This window comes from Nicotiana tomentosiformis, chromosome 4 (assembly GCF_000390325.3).
Source record: "Nicotiana tomentosiformis chromosome 4, ASM39032v3, whole genome shotgun sequence".
NCBI classification, from domain to species: Eukaryota; Viridiplantae; Streptophyta; class Magnoliopsida; order Solanales; family Solanaceae; genus Nicotiana; species Nicotiana tomentosiformis.
Window position 1 is genome coordinate 109,159,729 of NC_090815.1, and position 15,867 is coordinate 109,175,595.

At 40.8% G+C, this 15,867-nt stretch overlaps 1 protein-coding gene across 1 annotated transcript; it reads right to left on the bottom strand.

Moving 5' to 3' along the window:
* Nucleotides 1-14,437: 14,437 nt before the first annotated feature.
* On the bottom strand, nt 14,438-15,415 carry LOC138910319 (uncharacterized). Its single transcript, XM_070201550.1, has 2 exons — nt 15,278-15,415; nt 14,438-14,773 (listed from the first exon to the last, which is right to left on the bottom strand). Exons 1-2 carry the CDS (start codon nt 15,413-15,415, stop codon nt 14,438-14,440), a joined length of 474 nt encoding a protein of 157 aa, XP_070057651.1.
* Between the last annotated feature and the right edge of the window lie 452 nt (nt 15,416-15,867).

Consider the following 15,867-nt stretch of genomic DNA (forward strand, 5'->3'; position numbering starts at 1 on the left):
TATCATCTATATAAACTTGCATAGTTTTTCCTATTTGATTTTCAAACATTTTGTTCACGAGTCGTTGATAAGTGGCTCCGGCATTTTTCAACCCGAAGGGCATCATATTGTAGCAATACATACCGAAATTTGTTATAAACGAAGTTGTTTCTTGATCCTCCGTGTTCATCTTAATTTGGTTGTACCCGGAATAAGCATCAAGGAAACTCATTAACTCGTGTCCGTCCATGGCATCAATCATTTGATCGATGTTTGGCAGTGGGAACGAGTCTTTTGGTCACGCCTTGTTAAGATCTTTATAATCTACACACATGCAAAACTTATTGTCTTTCCTAGGAACTACTACTACATTGGCTAGCCAGTCTGGATATTTTACCTCTCGGATTGAACTGATATTAAGTAAGTGGGTTACCTCTTCTTTGACGAATTTATTCCTGGCTTCGGCAATCGGGAGTTTCTTTTATCTTACCGGAGGTATGTTGGGATCCAAGCTTAACTTGTGTACGGCTACCTCTGTTGGGATGCCTGTTATATCTTCATGCGACTATGCAAAACAAGCGGCGTTAGATTTAAGGAATTTAATGAAGTCAGACCTGAGTTCTGGGTGCAGTCCTATTCCCAAGTGGAATTTCCTTTCTAGGAATTCTTCGAATAATGCCACTTTCTCCAGCTCTTCTACTGTGGAATTTGTTGCATCGGTCTGTTTTGGAACATGGAAATATCTCGTCACCTGATAACATTCTAATGTCTGGCTAACTTCATCTAGTTTGGGAGTAGGTGCCAGTCCCTGTAATTGCTATGCCACGTGTTCCTTTCCTTCGCTACTGGAGACCGAAATTGCATTCATCTCCCTTGCCTCCGGTTGATCACCCCTTATCTGCTTAATTCCTTCCGGTGTAGGAAGCTTCAGCAACTAATGATACGTTGATGGTACAACTTTCATCTCGTGCAACCATGGCCTTCCCAGAATGATGTTGTATACCATATTATCATCTACTTCTTCGAAAAGAGTGATTTTCATTACTCCTTCAGTGTTCATGAAATTAAAAATCTCCCCGAGTTGTCACACTTGCGAGGTTGAATCCAGCGAGGAGCTTTGTGGCCGGAATAATGCTTCCGGTGAGTTTAGCTTGCTCCAGTACTCTCCATTGTATGATATAAGCTGAACTCCCTGGATCTACTAGAACACGTTTAATCTTAAAATCTACCATATTTAAAGAAATTACCAGTGCGTCGTTGTGTGGTAGCAGCAATCCGTCTGCGTCCTCCTCCGTAAAAGTGATATCGTCTTCCCGAACAAAGCCTTTTGCTATGCGTTATTATCGCGCTCCATTTTTCTCGCAAAATCGGGTTTCGGCATGTGACAACTCTTTTAAGGAGGGTAATTAAAAGAGGGGAGTCGCCACCTGACGGTTTAAGGTGCGTTAGGGCACCTATTATGCAAATGACTCTGTTTGACTAGTCAACGCCACAAAAGATCTGGTAAGGGCTCAAGTTACCTCAAAGAGAAGGTGTTAGGCACTCCTCGAGGTCCATAATCCAGCCCTATCATCCAGTGTCTCAACCAACTTTTTTCTTGTCAGAAAATCTCTCTTTTGGCTTTTATGTGGGTCCCGGCTGAACTTAAGATTATGTGGATTACGATTAAGCTAGGTGATCAAATAAACAAAGGGAGTTCAGAAGTTACAGAATTTTATTACAACATGATTAATATAGATATTGGTGCGAATATAGGGATGCAACTATTTGGATCTAATAACAACATATAAAGAAGAAAGGGGGGTCCTAAGTTTTTTAGCCTAAAGGATCACCACGTGCAACATAAATAATACTTAGTAACTCCATCAATATGGGGTGTTACTCATATTATTCATCGGGCACAGACTATCATCTCCTGCTACCCGATTACTATGTTAAAGTTGTTACCAAAAAGCGTTCTAATTCAATTATAGGTCGTACCCTATGCGTGCATTACCCGTCCCATACCTATGGTCCAGGAGGTATTAGAACCTCTATTTAGGGTGGTTCTAGGCTTAAACTTAGGCTGCTCATAATGATAAAACTAGGCGACATACAAAACACATTGGACTTCAAATATAGCAATAAAGGGGGCTCAAGTTTGCCTCCGCGCTTAAGCAATAAATGCACGCAAACACATATACCAGTCATGAATCTGCAGAATCCTATAGACATGCTTTCTAGGCGATCAAAGTATGCAGGTAATTTAGATACAGGATATAGCCTATAGACAGAACCATGCGGGTATTATAAGATAATTTTTCAGAGTTTTAAGTTACCAATCCTATATGTATGATGCCTAGGTGATCTACGCAGTTGGGTATAACAAAATCTGCTGGGAAGAATTCCAGAATTATTCATACGACGTGCATGAAGCAGTGTTTGAATGGTCTAGCATTAACCAATTAACAAGCAATTATTTCCTATAGGCAGGATCTCTATGATTGATGATTAGAACTCGTTTCACTTATACTTAGTCCTATAAACAGGATTTCTAATGATCAGTGTGATACAATAACGAATGAAGTGCGATACCATAACAGAATGTCATGACTTCTATAGTGCTCATGTAATTGAACAACATATAGCAAACACATTATCAAGTCCTATAGGTATGACATCTACCCATTTTGCACATAGATATTGAATTCTACCCACTCCCTTTTCACTAACACCCCAATTGTTTATACAAAGGTTATTACAATCCCAATAATGAGTAAAAGTATTACATAACAGCGATAAGAGGCCCATAGCACGCCCAAATAAAATAAATACCCAGTATTGCATGGGCCTTCAATAGCTCTTACACAACATACCCAGGCCTTCAACAAAGATCTACATTCAATACATGACTCAGGGATCCATAGGGGAGTCCAGAACCAGTTTACTCAACCATGGCACCAAGTGTTACATCACTTGAACCAACCAAGTGAATATGAACAATTTTGAGATTGGGGGAGTGGCTAAGGACCAAGCCCTGGTGTGTCAGAGTTCACAGGGTCTCAATTGGACCCCGAGCAGTGCTCATACTAGGGAGGCCAATAATAGAACCTAGGTAGCCTTGGCTTTCAGCCGGTTAAGAATGAAGAGTTCAGAATAGCATAAGTTGCCAGTGAGGAAAATGGACAGAAGTTAGGAGATACATTCATATCCTAAAGTAGACATAGCCAAATTGAGCATATAGAGTAATTAATCAAATAGGCCAGTAGGTTCAGCAGGACAGCAAAGCACCACATAGATAGTCTCATATTGAAATAAATTGGGGAAGAAACAGGTTTGCAAGATATACATAGATTATCATTCATGACATTAAACCAATTGAGACCTAAGAGGTTCGGATTAAGCTAAGCATGCATCTTAGTATCATAAGACAAACATGTTAATTCTTATCAGGAGGCAAGATTGCATTGGAACATGATGGGGAGCACACATTATGACAGTCCAAGCAATCACTGAAGGAACGGGGGATTAAGATATATTGGTGGGCATATTTGTAGGGAAGCAAGATCACAGTTAATGGAAAGGTCTTATAACATTACAACACATTATGTATGCAAGACAAGCATCATAGAGATTCAGTACAGAGTGAAGAGTAAGCTCATGTTAAATAGCACATGTAGGTATCCAGCATCGACCCAGTAGTTTGTTTACCTAAAGAAGGTCCAGATTGTGCTAAGTATAGGTCTTGATGTTATAAAACAAACATGATAACTCTCATCAGGGAACAAGACAATATTTAGACATGATAGGGGAACACACGTTGTGACAAGTCAAATAATCACTGAAGGAACAAGGAATTAAGTGAGCCAAAGACATGCTGGGGACATATTGGCAGTGAAGCAAGGTCATAGTTGATAGAAAAAATCTTAACACAGATTAGAACACATTACATATGCAAGATAATCATTGCAAAGATTCAGAACATAGTGAAAATAAACTCATGTCAAATGGCAAACGTAGGCATTCAAGTATTGAGCAGTAGACGAATTAACTGGGGAAGGTCTAAGTTATGCCAGGGATTCATCTTAATATCGAAACAATTCAAACATGGTAGGGAAAACAAGTTGAGATAATTGTTCTATAATTTAAAGCCATCATTAAAGGGGTATGAGATCAAGTGAGCATGCTGAGTGAGACAATAGCAGAGAAACAAGTCATAGTTAACAGTGAAGGTCTTAACACAGATTATTACAGATGTGAGGCATTCATTACAGAGATTCAGGACAAAGTAGGTAAGAATATTCATGAACATTCAGACACCAATACACTAGTTAAACGAGCTTAGGAGGGTTCAGATTATCCAAGTTACACATAGACAATCTCAGAACTAGCAGTATTAGGAGGAGTTAAACGCTAGAGAGATTTAAAACAAGTGCAAAGCTAACAGAGTTGTGCATAAAAGTATCCCAGAAACACATTAAGCCATAGATTTCAGAAGTGAGAGCACATGCAAATCAGAGACACATAAAAATGAAATTGCAAAAGATCAAGTGACTTACGAGTTAAACGGATAACAACAAAAAACAAAAATTCCACAAGAACCCAGAATCTCAATGCGTCAAAGTTCCCAAGAGTTTCAGAAGAACTCTGGGCAATGCTTGCACCAAGAGAAAGTTCCAATAACAGAATCTCAGTGGCCTTGGCTTTCAGCTGGAAAAAATGAAGTACAGAACAAGAGAATGAGGGAATCACAGAACAAAGCTCCAATTTTTAGTGAAAGTATATCGATTTTTCTTTTTTTGTCCCTCAAAGGGGAATGGGGGGGTTATATAATAGCAAAATTAGATGAATAAACAAGGAAAAAAAGAAAATAAAACCTAAAATGAGGAAAGAAAGCATGCAAAATTGATTCAGATCAATTTAGGAGAGAAAACAGGTAAACCCTAGTTTAGACGAGGAATAACAAATGGCCAAAATCTTGATGAATCGAAGCCAAGGAGTCTGATAGTTAATGTATCATGTCAGAAACATGAAGATAATACAGAATCGGAATCAAATGAACACAACGACTTAGTTTCGATAAATAATCAAGTAACTAGTACTTGTAGCGTTCAAAAGATGGTAAGTAACTCCGCGTATGCAAGAAAGGAAAGGAATCATGGATGGTTTTCATGTAATGTCGGATTGGGACAAAGATTTGAGTGAGGACGGCTAGGGTATAGGTTTGAGAGATGAGAGCATGTGAGGATACAGAGGCGGTGGGGTGGGGATTTGTCTCTAGGGTTTGGGGTATTGGGGATATAACGAAAGGGTAGGTTAATTATGGGGCGTTGATCATTTAAAATCAACGGCCTAGATTGAACGGGGCAGCGGGCGGGTTATTAGGCGGGTCGCGATCGGGTTAATTTCAGGGGTCGTTTGGATTGGGCTTTTGGCGGTTGGGCCAGAGATTTAGGGCCAACCTTTAAATAAGAAATTAAGGGGAAAATATTTTAATAAAATAATTAAATAAATTATAAAAATGTTTTTTATGAAACTTAATACCTTAAAACAATAGTATAAGATTATAAAAATGTAAGATATTATTTTGACCCTGAATAAAATGACAAATGCAATACAATTGTAAAATATAGGCTATTATTGTGAGATTGTCCAAATAGCCTGAAAATACTAATATAATTATAAAAAATATAGTAAAATACCTAAAGCAAAAAATTATAGATGCAAAATAAGGATTTAGGTAATTGAGTCATCACAAAATAATTTGAAGGAATAATTAATAATATTTATATAATTTAAATGCAAGAAAATTAATTTAAGAGCTCTAAAAATCTGGAAAATTATAGGAAATGCTTATATAGATTTGTAAACTAAATAATGATGCATAAAATGCTATTTTGTATATATTTTGAAAAATATGAGGGCAAAATTGGGTATCAATAGCTACCCCTCTTTACCCGAAAATGATGAAAGAGTTGTCGGGTAAAGAATATGATGGCCAATTTTGGCCGAATTGAGTGAGGGATGGTGTGATTTGAAAAATGGGGCTGAACCCTGGTTCCTGATTTTCCTACATATCCTTGGTGTTACGAAAATCAGGCCGTGTGTAGTTCTGGATCCAACGGTGAACTGAATCGATGGAGTTGTCATAGGAACGGTCGTATGCTTCGGAAAGGGTTACTTTGGGTAGGACAATATCGGATGCGTTTATACGGAATCGTGAATGCGAATCTGAAACATTATGGATGTGTCTCAAAATGAGTATATGAACGGTTATCAAGTAAGAGTGGGCAACTGATGGTGATTGGTTGTGTTTGAAGTAATTGTAGGATGTGAACGTTAAATGGAAACCGGGACAAAGATTGCTCCCATTAGGAGAATGGTTACTTCCTGGATTACCTGTAAAACTTAAAACATGATGCATGCAAATATATATGGGTTATTGCAAAAATTCAAACTTGATGCAAATTCCCTTTGGACCATGAAGATCGTCTTCGGACGGTGAGAATGATATCCTTAGACCATGGCGTCCTGGGCTATGAAGTGTATGATAAGGGATTTGCAGGCCATGAAATGATGTCCTCGGGCCATGAGGATAGTGCCTTTGGACTATGACGCCTTTGAATAATGATGTACAATTTCGATAGATCCTCAGGCCATGGAATAGTGTCTCCCGGCTATGAGGATGATGCCTTCGGACTATGATGTCTTCGAACAAAATGGCGATATTTCAGCCTATGAAGTGCAAAGATGTGACGCTTGGTCACATGCGAAGATGAGACAAGACACGGCTTAGTCTTGTGTAAGATGAGGGCAGTGCTTAGCCCTAGGTGAACAGAGGATATTGCTAGGTCTTGGATGGTGTAGTGGAGATAGTATTTAATCTTGAGGAAAAAGTAGTGCTTAGCTGTATGCAAGAGGGGGAGGCAGGGCTTAGCCTCATGCAAAAATAGGAGACAGTTCTTAGTCTCATGCAAAGAAGGGGAAGCGGTGCTTAGGTTCATGCAAAATAAGAGACAATGCTTAGTCTCATGCAAAGAAGGCAGTGCTTAGCCTTGTGCAGTTAAGGAGGCAATTCTTAGCCTTATGCAGTTAAGGAGGCGATGCTTAGCCTCGTGAAAATAGGAGATAATGATTAGTATCATGCAAAGAAATGAGACAATGCTTAGTCTCATGCAAGGAAAGGCAGTGCTTAGCCTTATGCAATTAGGGAGGCAAGGCTTAGCCTAATGCAAAGTAGGAGATAATGCTTAGTCTCGATGTAAGGAAAGGCAGTGCTTAGCCTTATGCAGTTAAGGAGGCAGGGCTTAGCCTCATGCAAAATAGGAGACAATGCTTAGTCTCATGCAAAGAAAGGAAACAATGCTTAGTCTCATACAAGGAAAGGCAGTGCTTAGCCTTATGCAATTAGGAAGGCAGGGCTTAACCTCATGCAAAATAGGAGACAATGCTTAGTCTCAATGTAAGGAAAGGCAGTACTTAGCCTTATGCAGTTAAGGAGGCAGGGCTTAGCCTCATGCAAAATAGGAGACAATGCTTAGTCTCTTGAAAATAAAGGAGACAATGCTTAGTCTCATGCAAGGAAAGACAGTGCTTAGCCTTATTCAATTAGGGAGGCAGGGCTTAGCCTCATGCACAATAAGAGACAATGCTTAGTCTCTATGTAAGAAAAGGCAGTGCTTAGCCTTGTGCAGTTAAGGAGGCAGGTCTTAGCCTCATGCAAAATAGGAGACAATACTTAGTCTCGATCTAAGGAAAGGAGGTGCTTAGCCTTATACAGTTAAGGAGGCAATGCTTAGCCTCATACAAATAGGAGACAATTCTTAGTCTCATGCAAAGAAAGGAGACAATGCTTAGTCTTATGCAATTAGGGAGGCAGGGCTTAGCCTTATGCAAAGAAAACGATGAGTGTTAGTAGAGTGTTTCTTAACTGGAGATGCTTGTGATAGATAATCTGCTATCTTGAAGGTTGTGACCTGGCGTGTCTGCAGATATTATTGTCTTACTGTGCCTGCATCCAAAGAAAAATTGTGAGTTTTGTAGGGGAAGGTTGGTTAGTGCTTTTGTCTTTTGCTTTGCCTGTGCTCCTGTCTTGAGATCTTGTTTGAGTCACCCTGGGTAACATCTGGTTGTTTATAGAAATAAAGTTTTTTGAAAGAAATACGTACATTTGATAAACGTAGTTATTTAAAATATAGTAGTATGCAATATCGAATAAGTTAGATAAACCAATGACTGTGACATATTTTAGAGACATTGCGGCTTCCTTGCTCTAGAATTTTGAGGGTTGCCCCAGTTTAAAAGTAATTCATTGACTGTTCTGTGTATGACGAAGTTGGTTGGACTTGCTTTAGAATTTTGAGGGTCCTCCTCAAAAGTCTGCCCCAGTTTCTGACCATGGCAAAAATGAAGATTTTATTGAGATGTGAATGAACTCACAGGGCTGCCTACGTATCCCCTCTTAAACGGGAATCAGGTCAAGCGAAGTTCAGTTACATCAGATGAAGAAATGTAAATAATCTAAACATAGTATCTCTTGATTGCGTCTGAGTTGATAGGTTTTGGTCAAACTTCTCCGTCCATCTCTGCGAGTATGAGCATTCCTCCTGTTAGTACTCTGTGAACCATGTAGGGGCCTTGCTAATTGGGTGAAAATTTCCCTTTGGCTTCATCTTGATACGGGAAGATCCGCTTCAGCACCAGCTGCCCCGGTGTGAATTATCTAGGCCTGACCCTTTTGTTAAAAGCTCTGGACATTCTGTTCTTGTAAAGTTGACCGTGACATATTGCGTTCATTCTTTTTTCATCAATGAGAGCCAGTTACTCATAACGATATCATATCTATTCTGCATCACTGAGTTCAGCCTCCTGTATGATTCTCAAAGAAGGAATTTCTACTTCGGCGGGAATGACGGCTTCAGTGCCATAAACCAGCAAATAAAGAGTTGCCCTGGTTGATGTGCGAACCGTGGTACGATATCCAAGTAGGGCAAATGGTAACTTCTCGTGCCATTGTTTGTGATTATCTACCATCATTCTTAATATCTTCTTGATGTTCTTATTGGCAGCTTCCATAGCTCCACTCATTTGTGGCTTGTATGTTGTGGAATTCTTATGCTTGATCTTGAAGGTTTCACACATGGATTTCATCAAATCATTGTTAAGGTTGGCGGCGTTGTCGGTGATGATTGATTCCGGTGCCCCGAATCGACAAACAATACGATCCCTAACGAAATTTGCGATGACCTTTTAGTTACAGCCTTGTAAGAAGCGGCTTCAACCTATTTTGTGAAATAATCTATGGCCACTAGAATGAACCGGTTCCCATTTGAAGCGGTGGGTTCGATTGGAACGATGGCATCCATCCCCCGAGCAGAGAAAGGCCAAGGTGCACTTGTTGCATTGAGTTCATTGGATGGCACTCATATCATATCAGCATGTACTTAGCATTGATGATACTTTTGGACATACCTGATGCAGTTTGTTTCCATAGTCATCCAAAAATATCATGCTCTTAATATCTTCTTTAGCTAAGACGAAGCCATTCATGTGTGGTCCCCAAGTTCCGGCATGTATCTTTTCAAGCAATTTGGATGCTTTATTGGCGTCGACACACCGTAATAACCCCAGATCTGGAGTCCTTCTGTACAGAATTCCTCCGCTTTGGAAGATGTGGTTAGATAATCTTCGGAATGTGCATTTCTAAGTATGGTTTGCGTGCTCCGGGTACTCTACCTTTGTCAAGTATTCTTTGATGTCATGAAACCACGGATTCCCATCAGTTTCTTCTTCAACATGAGCACAATAAGCTGGCTGATTATGGATCCCTACTGGAATAGGATCGATGAAATTCTTGTCTGGGTGTTGTATCATGGAAGATAGAGTGGCCAACGCATCTGCAAACTCATTCTGGATTCTCGGAACATGTTTGAACTCTATTTATGTGAATCTCTTCATCAACTCTTGTACGTAGTACAAATATGGCAATATTTTGGTATTCTTTGTAGCCAATTCTCCTAGAACCTGATGTACCAAAAGGTCTAAATCTCCAATTACCAGCAATTCCTGAACATTCATGACAATGGCCAACTTGAGCCCCAAGATGCAGGCCTCATATTCTGCCATATTGTTGGTACATGGAAACCTGAGCTTTGTGGATACTGGATAGTGTTGACCTGTTTCTGACATTAAAACTGCTCCAATACCTACTCCTTTAAAGTTTGCAGCTCCATCGAAAATATTCTCCAACCGTCATAGGTTTCGGTGATATCTTCTCCTACGAATGATACCTCTTCATCAGGAAAATACATTTTCAGTGGTTCGTATTCTCCACCCACAGGATTTTCTGCCAAGTAATCTGCCAATACCTGTCCCTTGACCACTTTCTAAGTTACATAGATGATGTCGAACTCATTCAGTAGTATCTGCCATTTCGCCAACTTTCCCGTAGTCATGGGTTTCTGGAAGATATATTTTAATAGATCCATTCTTGATATGAGATATGTGGTGTAGGCACAGAAGTAGTGCCTCAACTTCTGAGCTATCCACGTCAAAGCGCAGCAAGTGCGCTCCAGCAAAGAATATCGCACTCAGATAGTATATGACATGTTCCTTTCTTCCCATCTCGTCTTGTTGTCCCAAGACACAGCCGAAAGCCCCATCCAGTACAGATAAATAGAGTAGCAGAGGTCTCCCAGGTTCTGGTGGGACCAGAACAGGTGGTTTGGATAAATATTCCTTAAACTTGTCAAAGGCTTTCTAGCATTCTTTAGTCCAACTTGTTTCAGCATCTTTCTTTAACATTTTGAAAATCGGTTCACAAATCACGGTTGATTGTGCTATAAAACGGTTGATGTAATTGAGACGCCCCAAGAAACTCATCACATCGTACTTGTTCTTCGGAGGTGGCAAATCTTGGATAGCCTTGACCTTTGACGGATCTAGCTCAATTCCTCGGCGGCTGGCGATGAACCCTAACAACTTTCCATCAGGGACTCTGAAGGCATATTTTGGGGGATTTAGTTTCAGGTTGTATCTTCGAAGTCGATCGAAGAATTTCCTTAAATCTGCTATATGATTTGTGCTTCTCTTGGATTTGATGATGACATCATCCACGTACACCTCTATCTCCTTATGTATCATGTAGTGAAAAATGGTTGTCATGGCCCTCATATAGGTGGCTCCAGCATTCTTTAGGCCGAACGACATCATTTTGTAACAATATACTCCCCATGGTGTAACAAAGGCTGTCTTTTTGGCATCCTCTTCATCCATCCAGATCTGATGATATCCCGTAAAGCAATCCACAAAGGATTGGAGTTCATGCTTGGCATAGTTATCAATCAGTATGTGTATATTGGGCAAAGGAAAATCATCTTTGGGACCTACTCTGTTTAAATACCGATAGTCGACACACACTCTGACCTTCCCATCTTTCTTTAAAACCGGCACAATGTTAGCCAACCAGGTCGGATATTCAACCACTCTGAGAACCTTAGCTTTGATCTTCTTGGTGACTTCTTCTTTTATTTTCAGGCTCATATATGGCTTGAACTTTCTGAGCTTTTTCTTTACATTCGGACACATAGGGTTGGTAGGTAGTTTATGAGCCACTATGGACATGCTCAAACCGGTCATATCATCATAGGACCATGCAAAAATATCCTCATACTCCTCCAAGAACCGGATGTACTCTTCCTTCTCTGATGGTGATAGGTGAATGCTTACACGCATTTCCTTGACTGTTGCGGAGTCTCCCAAACTAACTGTTTCGATTTCATCCAAATTGGACTTAGGCTTGTTTTCAAAGTTTTCCACTTCTCTGACAATTTCCTCGGGTATTATATCCTCTTCCAGATCCTCTGAATCATTATCCTTATGTTGCTTTGTCTCATTATATGTCACAGTCGTAGGTTCATCGGGATAGGTAATAATAATGTTGTAGAGAAAAACTGTAAAGAATAATAATAAATACTAAAATAACAATGCATTAGATAAATCTTGAAAACGTCAAACAAGTACGGCTCGATGACTCGAGCAATTATTTTAAAACGAAATATGCTTAAAACAAAATACTGAAAATGTCTTAGATGCTCATAAAATTGCTTTCAAAATAAATGGTGCTAATTGCCAGGCTACCCAGGAACTCGATGGGCCCTTGATGGTGCAGCAGTCCAGTTATTGAGAATAGCTCCCTTCTCCACGGTCTGAATAATAAGGCCTTCCTCCTCCTCCTCCTCCTCCTCCTCCTCCTCCTCCTCAACTATCGCACTGCAATCCATGTCTTCATCATCCAGAAACAGATTCCTTATGCCAGCTAGAACTTCATCTTCTTCGGACTCCCACATCATGTCAGCTTGATGAAATGACTGGCTCAAATGTGGTACTAGTTGCTCTAGAGGGTAATAAGGACCACGCCATGGTGGCGACCAATTCTGATACTCGTGTCAGGTGTATTCATACCCAAGCCCAAAAGTTGTGTCGTGATGCTTTAGCTATATCGATTTGGTGATCCCCTAGAGATTCTTACCGAGACCCTTGCCAGGTTCATACCATGTCCATGCCAATATGCCTTCTATCTTATTGCTCCACCATTTGTCCTTTTCAATTGCGTTGACGCGCTCGATGCGATGGTATGTTTCTCCACCCAACTTCCTTCTATTCTCGATGACCGAAACAGTTTGATTGGTGTAAATGGGATTACTTCCATCCCCATGGATGATCACTTCCTGATGGATCCACTCAAGCTTCACGGCCCGATGTAGTGTAGAAGCCACGGCCCCAGCGGCATGTATCCACGGTCGTCCCAACAACAGATTGTATGTAGCAGATATATCCAATACTTGAAACTCAACATCAAACCAGGTCGGGCCTATCTGTAGGCTGAGGTTGGTCTCCCTAATTATGGACCTTTGAGACCCATCAAATGCTTTCACATTCATACTCCCTACTCGTATCTCGTGCAGACCTTTACCCAACCTTTTCAAAATAGTTAGTGGATAGGTGCTGAGACTCGAACCCCCATCTATCAGGACCCTGGCAATGAATTTGTCCTCAAACTGCACTGTGATATGTAGTGCCCTGTTGTGACTTAGTCCTTCCGGTGGTAGCTCGTCTTCATGAAAAGTGATCTTGTGGCTTTCCAACACTTGCCCCACCATATTGGACATCTCTCCACTGGTGATGTTACTGGGTACATAAGCTTCATTCAACACCTTCATCAAGGCATTCCTATGCACCTCGGAATTTTGCAACAGTGATAAAATGGATATTTGAGCAGGGGTTTTGCTCAGATGATCAACCGTAGAATACTCTCTCGCCTTCACCTTTCTCCAAAGGTCATATGGGCCAGTTCAATGACAGGTGATTTAGATGCCGCTTCTTTGCTCGTTCCTCCCAAATGCTCGGGTGTATAAATCCTACCAGTTCTAATCATGCCTTGCACTGTGCTTGTTTCTTCCATTTTTGCCTTTCCTTTCCTTCTTGCTTCCGCAACATAATCCCATGGTATAGCATTAGACTTATAAGATGGCGTGGGTGCTTCCATCACGGTGAAGGGCGTTGTTACTTCAACCTCAAAAGAAGTTGGTGCAGCTACCTTAACTTCAATCGATGCCTAAGTCTGTACCATGATAGGTGTGAGAGTGACTGGAGATGTTTCAGAATTATCCCCTTCTCGAATGCGTCCAATTGACCCCCTCCCCCCTTAAGTCCCATTCTTCATCGGTCTCTATCACATTTACTCCTCCACCCCTGTGATATGGGAGAGGATTGTTACGGACATTTGGTGCAGCTTCCTTTGCCTGTATGACTTTGGTGTCAATTAGTGTCTGAATCTTATCCTTCAAAGTACGATACTTATCAATAGTATGACCTTTCATGCCTGAGTGATAGGCACATATCTTATTTGGGTTAATCCACTGGGAAGAGCTTTCCATAACAACAGCGGGAATGGGAGTGATATAACCGAAAACCTTCAGTCTCCCGTACAGCTGGTCTATAGGTTCAGCAATTGTGGTGTATTGTCTGGGTGGTCTGCGGTTGAAATTTGGTCTAGGTTTTTGGTAGTTTTGGCGGGCTGGTGGTGAGTGGTAGTATGCTGGTTGGTGTTATAAGTATGGTAAGTAGCGGTAGGTTGTTGGTATCTGGGAGGTGAAGGCTGATATGTGGGTGGAGGTGTTTGGTATGTAAGAGGAGACTTTAGACCTTGGGCTACCATCATCGCACCTACTTATTTCTTCTTGGAGATACCTCCTGACTGTAAGGCTTTATTTGTGTCTTGAAGTGCTTCAAAATTTGTCACCATTCTGCTTTTGATCCCTTCTTCTATTCTTTCTCCCAATTTGATGATGTTAGAAAATTTATGGTTTTCAATAACCATCAGTCTTTCATAGTATTGCGGATCCTGAGCTCTGACGAAGAATTTATTCATCTGTTCTTCTTCCAGTGCTGGCTTTACCTTTGCGGCTTCAGACATCCACTAGGTAGCATACTCGCGGAAAGTTTCCGTTGGCTTCTTCTTGAGATTCTGAATGTAGAAAATGTCTGGTGCATTTTCTATGTTAAACCTGAACCTATCCATGAAATCCGATGCCATTCTCATCCAATTAACCCATTTCTTTGGGTTCTGATAGATGTACCAAGACAGGGCATCTCCAGTGAGGCTTCTCATAAACAGCTTCATGCAGATTCTTTCATCCTTGCCAACCCCTACAAGCTTATCACAATACGTTCTCAAATGCACCTTCGAAATACCAATCCTGTCGAACATTTCAAACTTAGGAGGTTTGTAACCCTCTGGCAGTTCTACATCTGGCTGAATACATAAATATTCATAATTCAAACCCTCAATGCCTTTGCCCCCTTTGATACTTTGAACTCTGCCAGTAAGTTTCTTGAGTTCCTCCGCTATGTTCTTGATGAGCAGGACCTTCTCGGCGGATTCAGGTATGTATAGGATCTGTTGTGGGGTGTGGGGTAAGGTTTCCACATATATGTGATTGCTTTGGTGGACTTCGGGAATCTAGGCGTAATAGTGGTCATTGGTTGAGTTTTGCGGGTCAGGAGTAGGTTGTGGTGCATTCTAAAGGGTGTGATATGTGGTTTTTTATGGGTATTGAATTGGGTGGTGATGGTGTTGTTAAGGAGTATGTATTGGTAGAGGGTTGTGGTTATGAGGAGGTGTGGCGTATTGATGTGATGCGGGAGGATTTGGCGGATTTTGTGTGTTTCGAGGAGGTACCGGGTTTTGGGCGTTTGTGTTTTGTTGGTTAAGGTTGGGGACGTTTAGGGTGAGGGAAAGGTTTTCCAAGTTCCGGACCTGCTCCAGTTCCCCTTGTAGATCCAATATTTTCTGTTCCAAGCGTAGGACCAATTCGTTCTGTGCTGGAGTATTCCGACCGTCCGAGGTTTCAACATTCTCTGCATTGTCCTTTCTGATACCGCTTAAATCATCCATTTTTCTTTCCCTTCGTTTCTGCCTTTAAGATCACTTGGTGGAGGAGGAGGTAGAGGACCTCTGGATCTAGTGTGATATGCGGATGATGCCAGTATGCACGAACCAACCTTTGGGGAATGGGAATAAACAAAAGAAAAGAAAAACAAAAGGTAACCAAGTCAGTAAGGGATATTGAAAGAATGCTTGCAATATTGAACATGCTTTGCAAAATCATGTAACAAACTCGCGTCCTAATTTGGGGGGACCTCGTTGTGCCGAGGTAGGCCTAAGCGACACATAGACTTGGATAAAATTGATGCCAATAATTGTGTCATTTCATTAATGCGAAAATGAATCAGATCCATACTAAAACGACAACAATAAGATAATTACTAATGGCATTCGCCTTATTACAATCGAAATCTAAAACTAAGCTAAAAAGTAGTAAAGAACATCATTTCCTAATCTACTTG

Coding starts and splice junctions, on each gene's coding strand:
- LOC138910319 (XM_070201550.1), bottom strand. CDS start 15,415: ATGGATGATTTAAGCGGTATCAGAAAGGACAATGCAGAGAATGTTGAA. Junction 14,774..15,277: donor TACAAGGGGAACTGGAGCAG/GTCCGGAACTTG, acceptor TTATGTATTCAG/CCAGATGTAGAACTGCCAGA.